Source organism: Heliangelus exortis, chromosome 2 (assembly GCF_036169615.1).
Source record: "Heliangelus exortis chromosome 2, bHelExo1.hap1, whole genome shotgun sequence".
Taxonomy (NCBI): domain Eukaryota; kingdom Metazoa; phylum Chordata; class Aves; order Apodiformes; family Trochilidae; genus Heliangelus; species Heliangelus exortis.
Window position 1 is genome coordinate 32,031,257 of NC_092423.1, and position 20,159 is coordinate 32,051,415.

The 20,159-nt window shown below is 38.8% G+C and overlaps 1 protein-coding gene across 7 annotated transcripts in view; it reads right to left on the bottom strand.

The window, feature by feature from the left end:
* Positions 1-20,159, bottom strand: part of RBMS3 (RNA binding motif single stranded interacting protein 3) — a 706,618-nt gene that overhangs the window by 147,654 nt on the left and 538,805 nt on the right. For all 7 annotated transcript variants that reach the window (XM_071735450.1, XM_071735452.1, XM_071735451.1 and 4 more), the window contains one exon: positions 9,069-9,226. In XM_071735450.1, the coding sequence (XP_071591551.1) occupies positions 9,069-9,226 (158 nt within the window). The remainder of the gene's footprint in view (positions 1-9,068; positions 9,227-20,159) is intronic.

Genomic DNA, 20,159 nt, shown 5'->3' on the forward strand with positions numbered 1-20,159 from the left:
GAAGTGGAAAGCTAATAAGCAAGCAAAATCATACTGCTTTTGTTTTTCTTAGAAAAATTGTGTGTAAAACCCATGTTCTAAGGCTCCTTCAATTCACCAGTGCTTACCTGTAGGTAATCTTTTTAATTAACTCCATTGACATAAATACTGCTTATTTCTCACCAGTCTAGATCTTTTTTAAAATTAATTTATCTACCACTCTTCCTGTCACATTGCTTTGGGAAATATAACATGCACTTCATGGGCTTCACAGACAGTTTAGAACAGCAGTTTGTCTCCTGGATATGAGTTTGCCAGAGTTCAGAGGACCACCCCATCATCTCCCAAAAATAACAATAATTTGAAAAACAAACAAACAAACTCTAGTTGTCCAATTAATTCCCTGTTCAAGTCAAAGTCTTTTTGTCAATTTTTTTCAGTTTTTGTCAGATCAAGTCATTAAAAATTGCTCCTTCCAGACTGTATCACTGCATATCATGTGGGCTGGGACAGTTCAAGAAGCACAAAGACAGCAACTTAGATTGTTCACTTCGGCTTCATTCAGATTTAACTAAGTAAATGTCTGCACTGAACCTTTAGAGACTCTTGTCTCTGAAAGACTAAATGCAATAAAAGTCTGCTTTCTGTAGCTGCAGGTGCTTAGTGTCAAACCATGTTATGTTGCACCATCCAGCAGCGACAATTTCATTTTAATACATGGGGTACATTTTAACAAGCCAAAGCAGTCCCTGCAAAGAATGCAATATATAAGCTGCCAAGTGAAAGAGACTCAGTGCACTTCGTGCATTTTATGTGGGAAGAGAATAAAAGTGAAACCCACAGTGTTCTGGGATAAAAAGGCCATCATTCGAATAGCACTCTGAAAAAGAATGTGTGCATTTTCTTCTCAAGTTTCACAATTAACAGCTCTCAAATGCTACTGCTCACTATCTGTAATCTGGCACACGCTTGGCCTGAAACTGACACTGGCATTAAACACTCAGTTTGAAAAGGCAGCACAATAGACAAAGCTGTCTGTACACGTTCCCTGAGTAACAACTGAATCAATCTATCACTGGTCTCCCATACCTGAGGCCCTGCCTGCTTTGTGCAACGTGTGCCTGTGGGGAAGATGTTCCTCCTGGTCATGCTGAGGCAGAACTGGCAACCTGAATCTACCCCAGGGTCACCCAGATACTAATTATAATTTTCGCTTGCCCACAACATCTGTTGGTTGTGGTTTTTTTCAGTTGCTTTTTTTTTTTTTTTTTTTTTTTTTTTTTTTTTTTTTTTTTTTTTTTTTTTTTTTTTTTTTTTTCCCTGAGGAAATAACCCAATTTGTGTTCTCCAGGCTGGTTAGCTCACTGACTCAGAAATAGGGTTATGGAGCAATGGAGGAATCAGGACTATTCCTAAAATTCTCTGATCTTGCCAACACAAGGGCTTTGGTTTAAGTGTAGTTAAAACTCTGATCAACATCAGCCACTTGGGTGGTAGTTCCTCTGGCAGGCACCAACCCATAAGTTACATTCAACAATTCAGACAGTCCTCTTTCTCTTCTTGCTTGTTTTACCAATAAAGACAAGCCATACCTGGGAAGAGGCTCAACAGAAACACTTTTCTTAGGTCCACACTAATAAATTCTACCTACTTTTTCTTCAAAAAGCTGTGGTATTCCTGTATTGTAGAATGCATTTGAAAACTCAGGGGAGAAAGATAAATTATGCCTCTTGCCATTCATTTATTCTTTGACTGACAGAGAAAGGTTTCAAAACATTGGTTGAGACCATTATTTAATAAAAATATAATTAACAGGAATGCTATATGTGAAAAGTTCAGACTCCAGGGGAGAAGTTTTCTCTAGAAAAATGTGATTGGAGCACAGGTAAACCTGGAGGAAGAACGCTCTTAAATACATTTTTTAGTGTTTTGTTTTGCTTTTTTTTTTTTTTTTTTTTTTTCTTAATTGATAGAACAAAACTGTGGCAAATTATAATATTCTGGAGAAAAGATATAGAACTTAGATGCTTCAAAACCTTCTATTGAAAGACACAGATATTCAACCTGCCTTCTGGAAAGCAGAGGACATAACCTTCTCATGGTAACAGAAATTTGCCTTGATCAGATCATTCACAAAGTATAATTTTCAAATTCTCTTCAACAGTATTTTTTTGGTGCTGATCCTAAGCGGATCTTAGATAATAATTCATGGTTAAATGCAATTTCGAGATTACTATAATGCACCTTAGTATTATTTTGAGTCAGGAAATGAACTGCACAAATAAATTATCAAAGCCAGAGGCCAGGTTGTTATGATATTTTTAAAGGTACTGGTAACAACCTAAACTAAAGAAATTACCAAAATTATGAAAATTTCATTTTCACCTGTATCTGTACATCTCCAGGTTCTGGAAAGTAAAGTTATAAAGTTCCCAAACTCATTATGGGTAACTAGGCTATCTATATTCCATCCAACTGCAAATGAAGTGAATTTAAAAAGAATTCTGAAATGGAAGACTGTTTTCACTGTTTTATTTCTAGCCATAGTTTGCAAATTTAAGATATCTCAGTGAAAAACGGGTACTTAAGCAAGTATCAGAACAAAATAATTTGATGTTCGCATAGTGCTATTAAATATTTATTTTAGGTAATTTTAAAAATTATATTACTCTCTATATAGGCCACAGTGGCTGCAAAGTAGTCATTATGTGTTGTTATAAGTAATAGGGAACATTTACCATTAAAAAAAAAAAAAAAGGATTTTTTAATCAAAACGAAAGCTTTTACACATGCTTATTCTGAAGACTGACACAGTGTCAAGAAACAACTTAATAAATTTTATATATAAGGAATAATGTGAAGACTACATAATTATTATATGAGAAATATTCAATACCCTGTAATTATCAGTTAGTGGTAAAGTGTGGGTTTGGTTTACATATACCCTATACTCACTTTGCTTAATAATAATAGGAAGAAGAAGAAGAAGGAGAATAATTACTATTCTTTTAATATCCAGAGTAAATATTTAAAGATTAAATTGTTACTACCACATTTATGTTATGATCATCATATGAATACTGTTGTTATAAGAGCAGGAATAATAAATCTTGAGGGGTAATATTTTAGAGCATTTTTCAAAGATGGAAGTAGGTAGCTAGTAGCAATATTATACAGTGGAGGAGTCCAAAGAACTGAAGCCATAATGAGAGTATAGACTGGAGCTGTGACAAGAAACAGATAAATTCGAAAGAGAAATTAGGCAGAAACATTTAACTGCAAGGAAGATTATCCACTGGTATACATGAGATAGAAAAGAGGTGACACTTTTCTGTCTTCAGAAAGTCTTCAAATCACTTTTGAAAGGTGTATTTTACTAAAAGATAGGTATTATGTCTGCATTAGGTAACTGGGTGTACTTCAACTGACATAAAAGCGGCCAGAGAAAATGATCTTCAGGTCTTAAATATTCTAAAGCTAGAAGACAGGTTAGATTAGTATGAAGATTTCTTAGCACCTCCTTATGTTTTATTCTTCATCATTCTGTAACAACATGTTCCCTAATTCTTTCATTTATTTTGCTAATTTAATTCCAGGAATTCTAAGACCCATCCTAAGACCGAAGCTGCAACCTTTTCAGCTGGAAAGAGATTGCTTCAAGATGTTAATGCTTTTTGGTTTGAATCAATTTTATGCTGGAAAAACTGTTCCTACTGTCATTTACAGCCTAGGAAGATATATTAATTTTTTGCTCATAGACTATACCTTTTCCCAGCTTGTCTTGCCTGTATATTCTTCATGTTCAGTACTGTTTGCATGAACAACAGGAAACTGTTTACTATTTTTGATGAATATACAAAACCTGAAGAAACCACCCCAGGAGAGGATGACAGGATAGGCTCCCCTTCTCTGAGGATATGGTTCATACTACACCCTGCAGCATGACCCATTATGCTAAGGTGTTTTAAGCTGAGTGTCTCTGCACAGAGCCACAGTGGTCTCCATTGAGAAACCTCTTTGTTTCAGAAGAAATCCAGTATGACTAAATTACATCTATGGTATCCTGAAAATTTCCCAAAGATGCACAGCTTCCTTTGGGGAAAAGAACGTGGAAATTAAAGGCTTGGTTTTCTCGTTTTGCTTCTGTGGAAACTGGAGCACATCCATGTTTACTGCAAAACTTCTATAAATAAATTAATGATCCTGTGGGGGCTCAGAATCTTGCTTCCCATTTTCTGTTGCTCCCTTTCACTTGGTAAGTCAAATAGTGTTTCCAAAGATTAAATTTAGAGCATATAAAACACAGACAAGCAGAAGATAAGTTTAATAAAACATATATAGGCAGAGAAAAGCATCCCATTGAAAGCTCCTCCAGAAGAACAAGGTAGGGAAAACACAAGAACAAAGCTCTCCAAACAAAATAAGTAAATGCCCCACTACAGACCTCTGAGCTCTATCACAAAAGGGTGGAAGTATCTCCTCACTATAGCCTTTTGGTCTGAGATGATAAGAGGCAGCTAACTGAGAATTTCTTGACTTTGGTTGTTTGCTGGGAACAGCATCATAACATTCTTTTATGACAGTTTGTGTTGGACAAATTTTCTCATGTTACTGGAAAAGAATAGTATGAACATTCAGTCATTTCCACCTAGACCCAGGCTGATTTATGCTACTGTCTTCACAGTCTCAGGTTAAGTATTATACTGGTGCCTGCCAGCAGAGCAATACTTGACTGTCTGACTGTCAGCATTTCCATCATAAATTTTGGTTTTCAGAGGCTTATGACTCTGTTGTAAAATGTCGCTTGGGGGGTGAATCTTGCAAGGTCGTTTTAAATTACAAGACAGCAAACAAAATGAAAAAGTTAGTGGTGTCTCTTTCTTTGTACTTTATCATTTAAAAGGACTTATAAAACACTTGCTCTGCTCTTCAGTTGAGTATAGTACACATACGCATGGTATTATCAGTATTACTATCTCTATAGGGAATATACTTAAATAATACCTGACTAATATTTTACTGTGGGGTTATAAAATGCAATTTTCATTTCATTGATTCAGTGGTATCAGTAAGCCCCTGCCCACGGTGTATCTCAACACCTCCTTGCTCCCTTTTCCACATCCCAAGGAGTTCATCAATTAAACTCACAGTACCCTAGCCTTGGATCTAGAAATTTGTTCAGACAAATTATTTGATGGCTTACAACTTTCTTTCCTTGTTCCTTCCTCCTGACCATTAAGGGTTTCATAACCATTTTCATGTTATGGAGTCCCACTGATACACATTCTGGCATTCTGCTCTCTCTGGAATTTGCTTCTCCCTGAAAGTGCAGCTCCATGCTTGGCAATTTTTTTAAGGATGTACTGAGTCTACAGGTATTTGGTCCAAGTTGCAGCACCAGATGGAAATAGGAGGGTCTTAGAGATATATTCTCCCATCAGATCTCCACAGCACCCTGCAGTGATTCTGTGAGCCCCTTCCACAGAGGCCTTTCAATGGAAATTTATCACCCCAGGCACTGGGACATTTTTCAGCTATTGCACAAAGCCTTTTGAGGCATGTTTGGGATTTCCAGTTTCATTTGAGATATCCAATTATAAAGCGATTTCCTATGTAAGATGCAGGATGTAACAGATCATTCTACTGGCTGAAAGCCTGAATGATCCTAGAGAACATCTAAGCCTGCACTACCATCCCAGGTGATGGATTTATTCTACCAAAATTGAAAGCACCTTTTCAACTACCTTCAACTAAACATTTAAATAGGGAAGAACAAGCATTTCCCCTCTTCACAAATGCATCCTTAAACTGCCTGGATATTTTCTATCCCCTGATGCTGCTGACACTTCTCTGCCTCCAAAGTAGCACCACCACTGATCCTGAGAAGTCTTCCTCTAAACATTCCCCCTTTCATTTAGCAAAACAGCAGTGCTGCTTTGGCTCCATTTTGACTGTATTACTTCTTTATCTTCTAACAACTTAATATATGGAAAGCACTTTTTATGGTCCTGTGGAAAGCCAGGTCTTCCAGCACAAACGTATCTCTTTATAAGTGATAACAGAGCCTTAGGGTGACATTAAAAGTTTTTCTCCATGCTTTCAGTACCTTCTCCTATCCTGTAATTTCAGACTCCCTCAGAGACCTCACTATTTCTGATCTGCTTTTTAGTTACATCATCAAACATTGCTACTATCCTGTTTCCAAAACATAAATCATAAGCAATCAGCTTTAAAAATTATATCTAAAAAAGAAAATCTTCAAATTCAGTTTCTATGGCTTTTTGGCTTTTTTGGGGGGGCTCTTTTGGAGGATGAAAGACTATTTTTAAAGACAGTTCTAAGCTCTGAGGAATCCACTTAAACTTTTTAAATGAAAGATCAGGTGCTGAAATCATTAGACAACTCCCAGCAACAAGGATTTAAGAGAAACACCTACAATTTTAAGTCCTGTGATCAAATCTTGTACGAGGGCAACAGCACTGTCCCATTTCATCGTCGTACGTGCAATCTTCCAACAGGCTGAATTCGAAGCTTCTCTTCTGCAGACACTCCTTTTTCCAATGCCCTGCCTCTAGTAAGTATTTCTACCTTCTTCTCCTCCTCCTCATAATTTCTGTCTCTCTGCTGATAGCCTGTGTCTAGTCCCAGCTTCTGCTTGCTGTTGTCGGCAGAAACCCATGCTGCCAAATGACGACTGCAACACAAGTCCCACAGAATGTCAGCTCCCATGGAGAGCCTGGAGCCAGGTAGCTTTGAAGTACAAGGCCCAGGGAAGGGGCAAGGCAGAGGAGGGTGTCCAGAGGCTATGGCAGTTTCTTTTCATAGTCTAAACCTTCCTTTCTCTGGGCCCTTGCTCATAACTCCCTTCCTCAAAATCTCCCCTGGGGTGTACCTAAGCACAGTTGGGTTCAAGCCACAGTAAAATGCTCTGGAACGCTTTGGGAAAATCTGTTCAGTTGCTTTTGAGGGACGCAAAAGAAAGGAAATACTTTCACAACTTAAGAACTAGAGGTAGCTTTGAACATGCAATCGGTAAAGGAGGCTGAAAAATGTGTCCAGACACTGCTCAGACAATTTTGATCCAAGAACATTTGAAGGTACCCAGGTTATAAATGATTAAGGAGCCACCTGCAATACTATGAAACTGCTATCACACCCATTTAGGAGAAAAATCTGGCAATAGCTGTCTACCATAAGCCTTCACTTCCAATTTCTTTTTTAATATACACATTTTGAGACTGACTGTTCACATAATTGGGCAGTATCAAATGTGAATTTTAATCTTCATAGAACTTAATAACACGAAACCACCAAATTTCAAAATGGCTGGATGTTGCATCATTTTAGCATAATCAAAGCTAACTTTTTCCCCCTTGCTTCTGTGTCTCATTTAAGGGCTATACTAAGCAGCATAGTACATTCAGCAGGCATGATATATTGTGATAAAAGGCCCCAGGTCAGAAGATGTGATAGCCAGGAACACCACACAGGTTACTGCTTTGAACTTAATTTGGACTGAAAAACAGCTGCCATCCCCTACCTATACCATACATATACCCCCTCAGTGTGTGCTCACACTGTAAGCACACCAGAATGAAACCTTCATGATTACAAATAAAGCTAAATTCATCTATTTGAACATGCAGGAAAAAATATCAAATAACTCTTTATTACAAGAAGAGGGTCAGGTGGTCATGCAATTAAAGCTTGTTCTCATAATTCTGCAAAGACAAGAGTCAACATTCAGCTATGGTTATAAAATCCTGACCTCACTCATGCAGGTTTGTTATCAGCTGTATATTTTGATGGAGCAATGGTTTCACCCCTCTGTCATTTGCATGGTGAGTTACACAACCTTCATGTTAGATCACTAAAGGTTTTTTTGAAATATGTTACATAATTAAATGTTTTCAGAAACAAAGTCAATTTTTAAAAATGCGTGTTTATCCACGAGCTATGCTAATCTATATTTAGTGAGCTAGAAAATTTCATGTTATTATCTGCAAGACTGCATAAGGAACAGCATTCTCTTTCAGCTTACATGTTTTGCCTTTATCCATTTCCTTTTGAATTCAGACAATATTATCTTATTCTTTGAGCATGATGATCTTTCACATCAAGGGCAAAGGTAACACTACATTGTCACTTATCTTGCAAGATACCTTCTTAGCATACAGTACCCCATTTTACTCAGTGGTGTTATGACATGAACTCAAGTGCTGTGATATACCAAGATACAGTATATTTCAAGAAAATCTGCAAGATGACTAAGTCATTTTGCCTCCTCTGCAAAGCACAATGTTATGAATATTCTGTAGAAACAAATACTTGGGATCTTTTCTTCCTCTTCTTTTGAAGCAGAAGACTGATTTACAGCACAATTGCAAATTTCTCTTATTTGTTTTTTAAATGCCTTTCTATATATAGCACTCTATTGCTTGGCTTTTCAAAATAAACTATTTCATTTAAGAATGCTTCAAGCTGAAGATAATCTATGTAAATATTCCCTGAGGGTAAACATGGAAACTTGTCTATCTGTACGGACAATGAAGTACATGGTAATAATATGTTGCCCATTCTGACAAATAGCTGACTACTCTGACAGGGCTCGTTATATGCAAATATTTCTTCTCTAAGCTCTTCTCATAGGTGTGAGTTTCCTGTGCTTTCAAGGAAGCCAAGTTTCTTCACTTACAGTTTCTCCCCTTTCCTCTTCCAACTGCTAAATTCACATTTTTCTGTTGCAAAATCTTTGCTTAACATTAAAAGTTTCTTCACCAAATGTACACTTTTGGCTGCAAGATATTTACTATTATCCAAATTCAATACTGCCTGGATTGCTCACTGTTCCTAGCAATTTTTATTTATGTACACATATCATACAGTGAACTACCCTTTACAGCAAATAAATTAACATCCTTCAGCATGGTTTTCTTCAGCCCAGTGGAAAGAACAGACACATGATCTGGTATAGGTGCTGCTCTGCATTTTTCATAGCTATGGGCCTTCAGAGTTATAGAATGAAGAGCATTTGCAAAGGACCAAAGCCAAAAAAGTGTGCATGAATCAAAAAAGCATAAAGGTTTCACCTGGCAAAGCCGACTCCTCTGCTGACTCCATTAGCATCTCTTAATATTCTGGTGGAAATGACATGTCCAAAGGGTTTCAGCATATTCTCCAGTTCCTGCTCATCCATGGAAACAGGTAAATTTGAGATGTATAGATTTGTGGGATCTTGTTCTTGTTGCTATGATAAAATAAGAGAAATTCTCAGTTAGGCTTAGCACAACAAAATAGCTCATACAACAAGGCTACTCAAAATAGGACCAAGCCAAGAACATATTCCATTACAAGCAAAGCTGGGCAATTTGTTCATGATGACAACATATTTGCCAAATTTCTCCAAACCCTCATACATTCACCTAATTCTGTGGGTGACTGCTCTTACCGGACTCAGTGACCATACTCATTTAAAGAAAATTAGTTTCACGCACAAGCCTTCTTGGGTTTGTGTCCTAATTTAGCAAACAGATTGTGAAGAAAATATGGTTTCTGTGAACTGGTCGCTGTTACATAAATAAAGAAAACTCGACACATGTTTCAAGCAGATGTACTTTCCAGTCTGCAAACTTCCCATTCACCTGGTTCATCAGGAGCAAGGTACTGCATCAAAATATCTTACAAAATAAAGCCTGTAGTATGAATAATCAAACCAAACAATTTCAAGACAGCCTTCTCATTCTATTTCTAATTTTTAAGCTAACTTTCCATTTTGGTAACCATTCCAACTTCTATTCTTGGTTGCTGAACTACTGCATGGAAACATGAAAGAGGCATAGATGCTACATCTAAAATAAGAGTATTAAAGCAGTAAATAAAAACATTGTCAACAGATGACCAGGTCTTGATTATACTAAATTAGTTTAGTTTATCTCCTGCAAATGTTCATGGCTCTTATTCCATTTTCCTTGGTATGGACTTTACATAATATCTGACTGCCTGTCAGTACAAACCTGATCAGGATCAGGCATGACTACATAGTTTTAGCTAATGCTTAATAACCAAAAGCGTAAGATACAACCTTTATGCTGTGCAGTAAGCCAGGCAATACCTCAACTGACAAACTCTTCTGAGACAGACTTTTTGATTCTTTTTCATTGCACATTTTAAAGGGCAGATTGAATTTTTACTTGTGCAACACTGAGATTTATAGGAGAACAGTATTAGTTGTCTGTTTTTTTGTTTTTTTTTTTTTTTGCTATGTGATGTAGTAAAACCAGATTAATAACCTTGCAGCAGCATCACAACCTTACTCTGAAAGAATAACACAGAGTCCTGCAGCCATCTTCCCTGGTTTAACTAAACTAGTTTTGAATTGCGCTGCATTAAAATCACTGTAGATGTGTCTTGTGAAACACAAAGAATCATATATTCTATTTCTAGAAGATGTATCGAGACAGGACAGAACTGAGACGTCTGCTCCATCACTATCTTGCATATTCAAGGCCTTCAAAAATGGAAGAAGAAATCGCTACAAGCTGTGATTCACACACTCCATCTTTACAGGGACAAGACTGACTAAACAAAGTCTAGCTTAGCTAAATATCTGAATCTGAAGTCAAAGAAAGTTTTCAGCTTCCATTACCCGAGGCTCAAGTGAAATTTGAGCCCTTCAGATGAGAAGAAAAGCTGCAAATGGATACCCAAAGGGTCCAAAATCAGGAGGCATGTAATACCGTTTTACTGCATAATTTGGATTCTGACCTAAGAACTGTGAACACTTGCCTTTGGACATACTGCTTAATGGTCATTGCATTTGAGCTTTGCATATCCAGACCCATTATCCCATGAAATAACACATTACCATGCAGGTTGAATTCCCCCCTATTTTACAAAACAGAAATAAAAGAACAAAGTAGACACATTTTCAAGCTGCTGTCCATAAAACTATACCCAGTTATTACCATGCCTTATAGTAACAGGCAGATGCAAGGAAAACCACACACACAAAAACGGTGAACTTACTGCAAATTAAACTGGATTTACAAACCTCAAATCTAGAAAAACATAATTTCCCTTTCCAGTCATCTTTCCCTGCAGTCATCTTCCTTTCTCTGACCTCCATTTACATTACTACAGATCCAAAAGCTAGTTCCCCTCCAATAACCAAAAGATATTAGTAGGAGTTCAGAACTGGTACAGTATTGACAATATAAGGAAAATGATGCAAAAAGTCCTGGAGGGAAGATAGGCAAGAAAAGAGAGAAATATGAGCTTCAGAACACAGTTCTAGCCTTGGGAAAAATAAAAACAAAAACAAAGCCTGAAACATTTTATTTTTCCTTTACTTTTTTCTTTTTTCTACATATTCCCTCTTTCTGTGTGCAAACTATTTCAGTTTTATTGCTTGTTACTTTTTTTCTCCACACAGCCTACAGAAAAAAACAAAACAAAACAATGCAAAGATATAGACAAGAAAGCATCTTCACTGTTACTAAGTACTTTGAAACTGTGAGCAAAGGAAGCATTTAAGCAGAGGCATTATAGAAGCAAATCAAAGTAGAAAAGTTTGTAATTCCAATAGGCACAGTGTTTCAGAAGTAATTACGTTGTTATGCAAACTGCTACCCATTGATTGGTTTAAAACTTTGATTACACAACCAATCTGTGCTCAACAATTGACATCCCTTGTCAATATTTAGGAAAAAATCTAACAGTTTTATGTAGATGACATCCCCATAGACAAAGGACAGACTAATATGAAAAAAGCAGAGTTACGCATCAGTAACTTCACAACAGCCCTTGCTTTCACTGAAGCAATTCAGTCCTACAGAATATTAAAATGAGAACTGTTTTGACTCCTCAGTTTTCAAGCTGGGGCAAACAAGATAAATAAGAACCTCTGCCAATGTGTCTCACTTCTGGAGTAGGAATGCAGAAGTCTTTTAAGAGTGTTAGAGATTAAATATTTTTGGTTTAAGTATTCGTGGAAAGTTGAGCAACCCTTTGAGGATGAATGAAAGATTAACAGGGCATAGCCACGCTCTCACAAGGATTTACCAAGCCCATCTTTTATCAACATGATAAAAAGCTGCAAGGAGAGACAAATGAGGCCACTCGTGCAATGCAATGCTGTTTTCTAAGAAAGGAAAAAAAATTACACGTTGTTTTTCCTTACTACACAAATATAACATTTAGAGAAATACCCCTTTCATTGAGGGAGAAATACCACACCATAGAAGCTGTACCTCACACCACTAACTGGAACAAGATAAAATGCCTTCCCAGCAACAAAGGTTGGAGCTGAGCAGGCTTTACGGGAGCAGTGTGGAGCCTGGCTGCCCTGGCACCCTGCAGTGAGAGCCCACAGCCACCCACCCTCACACACCCCTGTTTCTCAGGCTTGTTGACCCCTCCCAGCCTCTGGCATCAGGGCTTCTCCTGATCTTTTTTTGTTGTATAGAGATCCCCTTCTGCAGCACAGAGTTGCTGACACATGCTTCTAATTTTGCCTGAGCCTTGTCATCCCAGATTCCCAAGCTCCTGCATGAGGCACCCACTGCCCTGGCCCAGTGTCACTGCTGAGTTTTCCAGTGTGAAAGGCAGGCATCCTATTTTTGAAAATGTGGCTATTTTTTGACAAGATGAGAGTAACCAGAACCATAAGTCCAAGCACCCTGAAAACCACTAGCCTTTCATAATCCTAACTAGTTGACAGCCAGGTTTCTGTGCTCAGTGAAAGATCACATCCCACAGTTCCAGGACTGGGGCAATGGTGGCATCCGAATCCACACAGCAAGGTCCAGTCTCCCTCTGCTTTCTTTAATTATTTCTGTGGCTTTTCACTATGCATTAAAAAAAAAAATCCCATTTGTTATTGTTTCTGGTCCCCAACTGCACTGACTGACCAGTCCTCATCAAGAGAGCTGACAGCCCTTCTCATTTGTATGATACTCATGTTCATTTCAGAACTGTGTTTTGCTCTCAGTCCCTCAATATTTTGTACAAGAGCAGAAGGCGTGGGGCTGCAGAAAGCCACACACTCCCTGCAAACATACCACCAAGCCTCAGATGCCCCACAGCTGCTGACTTAAAGCCACCTCAGTGAGGCCACCAGCCAAGGAGAGCCCCCATCACCACCTGGGCTTTGCAGCCCTGTCACGGTTTAACGCTGGCCCAGCAATTAAACCGAATGACAGATGCTATTTTATTAATCCCTGTCCCCTCCCTGATAAAGGAAGGAGAGAGAATAAGGGAGAGAGACTTATGGGTTGGAAACTAAACTACGCAGCTTTAATAAAAAGTTATGATAAGTGGAAAAAAAATTACTAAATATACACATATATACAGGAAAATGATACCACGGTCCTCCCCCCTCTCCCCAAGTAACTCTCACATCACCATTGAGGCTGCAGGGCAGCCCTGGGAAAGTCCAGGCTAGACTCTTGCAGTCAGCAGGAATTGGGACCTGGAGGCAGGAACACACAGACTCAGGCTGGCACAGGTCAGAACCACAGGCAAACAAACGGATGGAATCCTACCAGGATGTTGAAGGAAAGAATGGCAGGCAAAAAAGGGCAAAGGAGAAGAAGAAAAGGAGAGGGAAGAGGGTTTGACCCTCATGATCCCTCAGATTTATACTGACTATGATGTGTGTGGGATGGAATATTCTCTTTGGTCAATTTTGGTCATTTATCTTGTCTGCTCCTTGCTAAAGGAGGGTTGTAGGTGTGACCTCTTTACTCCTTTTCTCTTTCTGGAGCCCAAAATGTTCCTCAGAACTGAGCAGTGTCCTTGGTTCTGCATAACGTGCTCTAGCAGTAACTATAAACACCGAGCACTATCAGTCCTACAAGCAGACACTGACTGAGAAGCTTGCTGTTAATTTCAGCAACTGCAGCTCCTTACAAGAGACTTAGCTGAAAGCAAAATTACAAGACAGAAAATTACCTTTATCCTGGCCCAAACCAGCTCAAGGCTCTCTCCAGCTTTCCCTCTCCAGACCACACCAGAGACACTGGGCCTGTCCCCCACTGCAGGGGAATGCTATGCCTGTTGACACAGCCTTCCCAAAGCACAGAGCCTCTCAGGTTTAACCTCCCACATGTGAAACAGGCCCCCCAAGGGGAGCCAGGGGCAGCTTCTGCAGCCAGCTGCTGCCCCGGGGGCTCGGAGGGGGCTGCTGGGAGTGGCGGAGGGCAAGCGGTGGTGCAAGCCGTGTGGCTCTCCTGCCTTTCCCAGGCCCTGTGTGCCAAACACGGCTAATTAATGGGTAGAAGACCAGGCCAAGTTGCTGCTTTCTCAAAGGGAGCGGGACAGCAGCTGTGGAGCCTGCTGTGTGTGCCAGCTGCAAAAGCATCATGCTCAAGGCATGCAGACTCGCAAGTGCAGTCTCAAGGCACCATCAAACGCCTGCTTCTGGCGGGCCTCGCTGAAGTTCATTTTACCCAAAATCTCCCATTCGGCAGCCCAAGGAGCTGTCACATTTTCCAAGTAAAGCTTGCACTTGCATCACAGCCCTGAAGAAATGGGGGCAAACTTCTCCAGTCAGCCCCGGCCTTCTGAAAACCTGACACTGCCTTACATCCCAGATGGAATTCATTCTGGGGTCCTGGTGTGTGCCAGTCTATGTGGGCACATAGAGTGCCACAGAATGGGCCAACAACCACAAAAAAGAAATTACACCAATTGAAGCTTCTCTCCAGAAAAGAGCCAAGGTTTTTGCAACTCACTTGGCTCCCACCCTGTTTCACCATTGCTGTAGCCCAAATAGTTCAGTTGCTCTGGGGACATTACCTGCATGCATACGTTGTAGTCAAGCTATTCTAGTGTGCATGACGGACACTCCCAACCTGGCCAAAACCACAGCTAGTAGGGTTTAAAACTGCGAAGACTGCAAACAGTAGGCCAAAATCAAGCTTCCAATTAGCTCAGAGCATTTTCAGCATTCGGCAGCAGGCGTCCTGCTGCAAGGTTCTGGAGTTCAGCAGTCAGGAACAATTGTACCGGGGAAAGAGCCAGAAATTTTGTTACTGCCTTTTAGCAAGAACTGGCCCAGTCACCCAGGTCCCAAGACCTCTGCCAAGGAGGCAGAAGAAGTTTATAATGCAGAGGATTCAAAACATGCTACACCAACAGCATTTGAAATGGATAAAACCCAGCGGAGGGCGTACTGCAGCTCATGCTGTTTGCTTTGCTGAACCCTCCCAGCCACTCTTGAAAGAAAGGACAGTGCTCAGATGGGATTTTCCCTCCCATCTTGAGATAATTTTTGGAAGCAATGCATGACAAGCTGAAAGAACAATTACTGCTAGTGCGAGAAGAGGCCGAGCCTCCTTACGTAGTACATTTAGTAATGCATTCTTTAAAGATGTGTAGGGAGGGGTAGGCAGTTTTTGGCTATGCTATTTTTTTCCCAAAAAGAACTCAAACCTCCTGTAATCTCAGTAGGCCGGGAAACTCAGTATGTTTGGTTTATTTGGGAACCCTGTGTACCAATTCTTTTTGTTCAACCAAAATTATTTCTCCCTAGAGCAGCTTAATCTAGGAAGCTGAGCAATGATTATTAGGTTCAAAAGATTCCTTTTTCTATCTTCCAATTTTTTCTGGGAATATAACTTTGTATGTGGATCAGCATGAGATTCTGCATTCCTCTTTTTAAAGACATAATCAATATTTATATTAATAGATCATGCTTCTCTTTAATGAATTCTCTAATTGAAGCTTCACCATACTAACATTGACACAGGTCAAGATGGCAATTCACCTTTAGAAGCACAGTCCTGTTTTTCTGAATATTTTAGACCCAAGTTCAAATCACTCCCAATTAGTATTTTCCCAAAACTAGTTCATCTCTGTCTAATGGCTACTGCTCAGATCTGCAGGCTATGAATGTAATTTCTTTCCTCCTTTAAAGATCTGAATTGAACTTGTCTGCCCTTGACATAAAAACAGTCATGATCTTTATGGAAGCCATTTATGTGGAACCATTTACATGAACCCAGATCATTTATATGCCATTTCATAAATATTTCAGTGTTTGCTCAGTATTTAGAAAACTGTAGTTGTACGGTACCATCAATCTAATCTTCAGTTTATTAGATTATTTCTAAACTGGATTCTACACAAGCCACTGATCTTAAATGAAATTTATAGGAGACATGTAATATTCTCTCTCAGTAGATTCATATTCAATATCCCTTCTTGTTGTTTTATTATTTAATATTTGCTTTCTTAGTGCTGGAGATCATGAGAACTTTCCATAACATCTGAAGTAGACATTAATTTGAAAGCTGATTTGATATGCATCCTCACTCTGAATTTGAGGATTTTTTCCCCACAGTTTTCTAGTGTTTCTCCATTTATTCCTGCTGTTATTTCACATTAGAGCTTGTGTGGCACATTTTTTGCACACATGTAAAAGACATCTGGTTTTCAAATAAAGTAAGCTACTGAATTTATAACTCAGGTGTTTAACTTCTGATCTAATACCTAAAGTCTGCAAGCAACATTAGGCGAGGTTCTCTCTTCAACCACCTATCCAAATGTTTCAGGATTTTCCTAAATTAGCTAGCACAGTAAAATAGGATGAATATGGGCTGGTGGTAAGAAAGTTTAAAGGAAAGTCACCCCAAACTCCAGCACCTCCTGGTGTCAGATGGCAGGAAAGCCTGAACCCCTTTTCCTCCTTCTCAGGTGGGGGTGGGAGAAATAGGTTCTGTGCAGTGGTTGGGGACTGAGATCTTGCCAGCTTACACCTACCTGGTGCCTTTCAAATCAATGAAGAAACAGTGACTTAAGTTACAGGAGCCCTGCTTTAAAAGATTTTTCATATTAGGGTTTCTTTTATAAAAAGAAGGAACTAACAAACAAACGGAAGCCACAAGAAAAATCCTATAGCAATAGTTAAGACCATACGGCCTTTCTGAATTGATAATGACATATTCTGTGCCATCATTGCAGGAACACAGGTGAACAGAATGAATCAAGCACAGCTGCCAGTGTTCCCTTTGACTTTTTACTGGCTTATTTGCTTCCCTTTTGTGTGGGCACATCTTTAACAGTGCAGACAGCTAAATCAATGGGCAGTTAACTATTGATCCCTGGCTGGTTGTACTCTCATGCTGAAAAGCACACCAAAAGGCTTACAACACTGTACAGGAAGCCTAAACTTTACATGGATTTTATTACCGCACTAAGTACCAATAATCCAGCAGATCCAGTAGAAGGAAACTGGTAAAAGCAATGCTGGCAGCTTTGTCAAGAGTCCTTCCAAAGCCCCTTGCAGCAGGCACTGCCAGAAGCAGTAGCTATCTCCTCAACCAAGACTGTGTCTAAACAATGGGGGTCTCAAAGGGAAAATACTGCTGAGCAGAAGACATTGGAGTATTCAAAGAAGCTTATTTTGTCTTAGGTACCTTCAAAAGAATCTGTGCTGTTTGATGGCCTTCCAATAAGCCAAGATTTAACATCCACTTCATGGTAGTCATTGTGCTTTTTTTAAACTGAGTGCTGACTGTGTTTCATAAAGTATCTCTCTTCTGTACGCAATCCTACCTGACTTTCAGACAGCCATGGCTCAAAATTTACTAGCAATGTGTTTTTCTTCCCCGGCACTGCAGAACATTTGGCCTTAGCACTACGATGCCACCATTGTACAGCAATAATTAAGCCCAATCCATCAAACGTTATATCTAAAACAATAACTGCAGCATGCATTTTCTGTACCAGTTTGTTTGTCAACAGCTCATGTCAAAAGCCTGTTAACAATGACAAGGACAATTTTTGAAAAGACACGGTCATTCTACACATGAACATAAAAACCTCAAGTGCTAATTTGAAGAAAAGCATTTTCCCAGTGATCTTCAAAAGCGTTTTATTTGATTTGCATAAGTAAAATCAAGCACTTCTGAGCTTTATAATGACCCAACAAAAGGAACATATTTCCTGGGATCATCTCCTCAGAAAAGTCAGATGCGACTTGGGCAGTCAGCTTTACTGTGCCATCACTCAAACACTCTTTGCAGTTGCTTCTTAAACAAAGCATAAGTTACTGCTTTACCAAATTTTGTCAAAAAAATGCAAACAAACAAATTGCTAGAAAAACATGACCTATTAAGAGAGAAAGAATAAAATATTGTAGGAAATAATTTGTCACAAATACTGGTATCAGCTCCACAGCAAAAGTATTATTTATAAGTACCGCTTTAATTAAAAACATGAACTTTAAAAAGAGTTCACAGTTTATATATGCGCAGGATCTCTTCTCACTGTGCAAACTAACGGAGCGCTGAGCTGTGCCATGCTGTGTAAGCTGGACTCAAATTTCTTTTAATTAAGTTTGTTCATGGACAGCACAGCATTTGCTAAAGCTAAATATTGCTGGAACTGAATTGTTATTGGTCTGTCCAGCGCAGAGATGCTGCAGAACCTTCAATCATGCATTTCATCTGCCAATGGTGATTTGATTTGCCCTTCATCTTGTGTGGCAAATATGGTCACTATGGTTTGTGCCTTGAGAGCATTTTGTAAGATACATGGTACCTCATTTTATTTCCACAAAATATGATCATAACCAGAACTATCACAGATTGATGTAAAACCCTCTTTTCATTCTTCTTCCATTACAGGGTGAGATTTTTAGAGCTCTTCTTAGTTTTCCTAGAAACAAATTTCCAGTTTCCTACTGGCAAAGCACACTGCAGCCAAAAAGGCAGCTCAACCTCTGCAAAAATAATTGTGTCACTCTAGCTTCAAAGGCATTCAGCTGCCTCTATATTGCCTTCCATGCTTTTTTAATGACAACTTTCCTATCTATGTTTCTATTAAATAAGAATCAATTAATCACCTCAGATTGCCTAATGCCTGTCTATATGACAATTTCTGGAATAATCTCCTAGCTGAACCATAACCTAGAAACTCACTCATGACCTCTGCAAGCAAAAGGCTGATTTGCCAGATAAACTACAAAGTGGAACATCTTACCTAATTTATGTTGATTTGCCACTGTCTGTGTTGAAGCAAAGTTAAGACACAGCGTCCTATAGCATGTTAGACAATATTGCATCATGTGTATTTATTTTCTTTATACCACATTGGGTAAATGACATGCTGATGCATTTATATTTTCCAGGATATTCTTACTATGTTTTTTTTTTTTTTTTTTGACAGGACTCAAGTTCTTTGCCCCTGCACAGTGTCAACAATCTTTCAATGTAACTCCAACTGTTTGCATTCTCACTGAACTGTTTTACATAAGTGTCCCACAGAAGGGGTGCATTTGTGTGTGTGTGTGCATGTGTATACTTAGACAAACAAAGAAGAGGTCACAAAAGAAATTATTTGCTTCACAGAGGACATGGCATGAAAACAGGCCATACTATAAACCTTACATTATCAGTAGTGGAGGAAAGAAAGCTAATTCAAGCTAAAATGCCATATGCACTAAATCAATAAAATTATTTTAACAGCTTCACTTAAAGTGCTCTTAAAAAAAGCCTTAAAACACGCACAAAACACATCCTGCTATCATGGGTTCTTTTGATTATTTGGCATTCTGAAAAACACAATAGATGTAGTAAGTCTTTAGTCACATTAGTTCAGTTCTTTAATACTATCTCAAGTGCCAGGGACACTAACTAGTTGAAATGTAATTTTTTGTATGCAAAACATCCAGTGAAAAAATGTCCAACTGTAGTAACATCTAAAACAAAAACAAAAAAAAAGTTATTTTTGCTCCACTTAAAATCATAATACACAGAGTTTTAAGACAAAACTAAGACAATAAAGAACTCTTCTATGAATTTTACAGTTGTCCTTTGTGGAAGCTGAAATTTGGAAAATCACAATAAAAGAACCTGAAAAGCAGGATTTGTGTACAAAGCAATAGATTCTAGAATAAACATTTAAAATTATTACAGAATTTCTAGACAATTGTGCTCTTTTAGTCTACGTTTATCAAGGCACCATCACTTAAACTATGGTCTGGTGACACCTCGAGTTGATTTGGCTCTGGTATTTTCTTACTTTAAAGTTTGTAGCAGATTTCTCTGTTCTTATTATATTAACACTGGACCAATGGGATTACAAATGGTAGTGGAAATAAATATTTTTCTCCCTCGTCTACCTCAGGATACAATAATACCACTCACCCAGTGCAGACAAAATCTAGCATTGTAGAG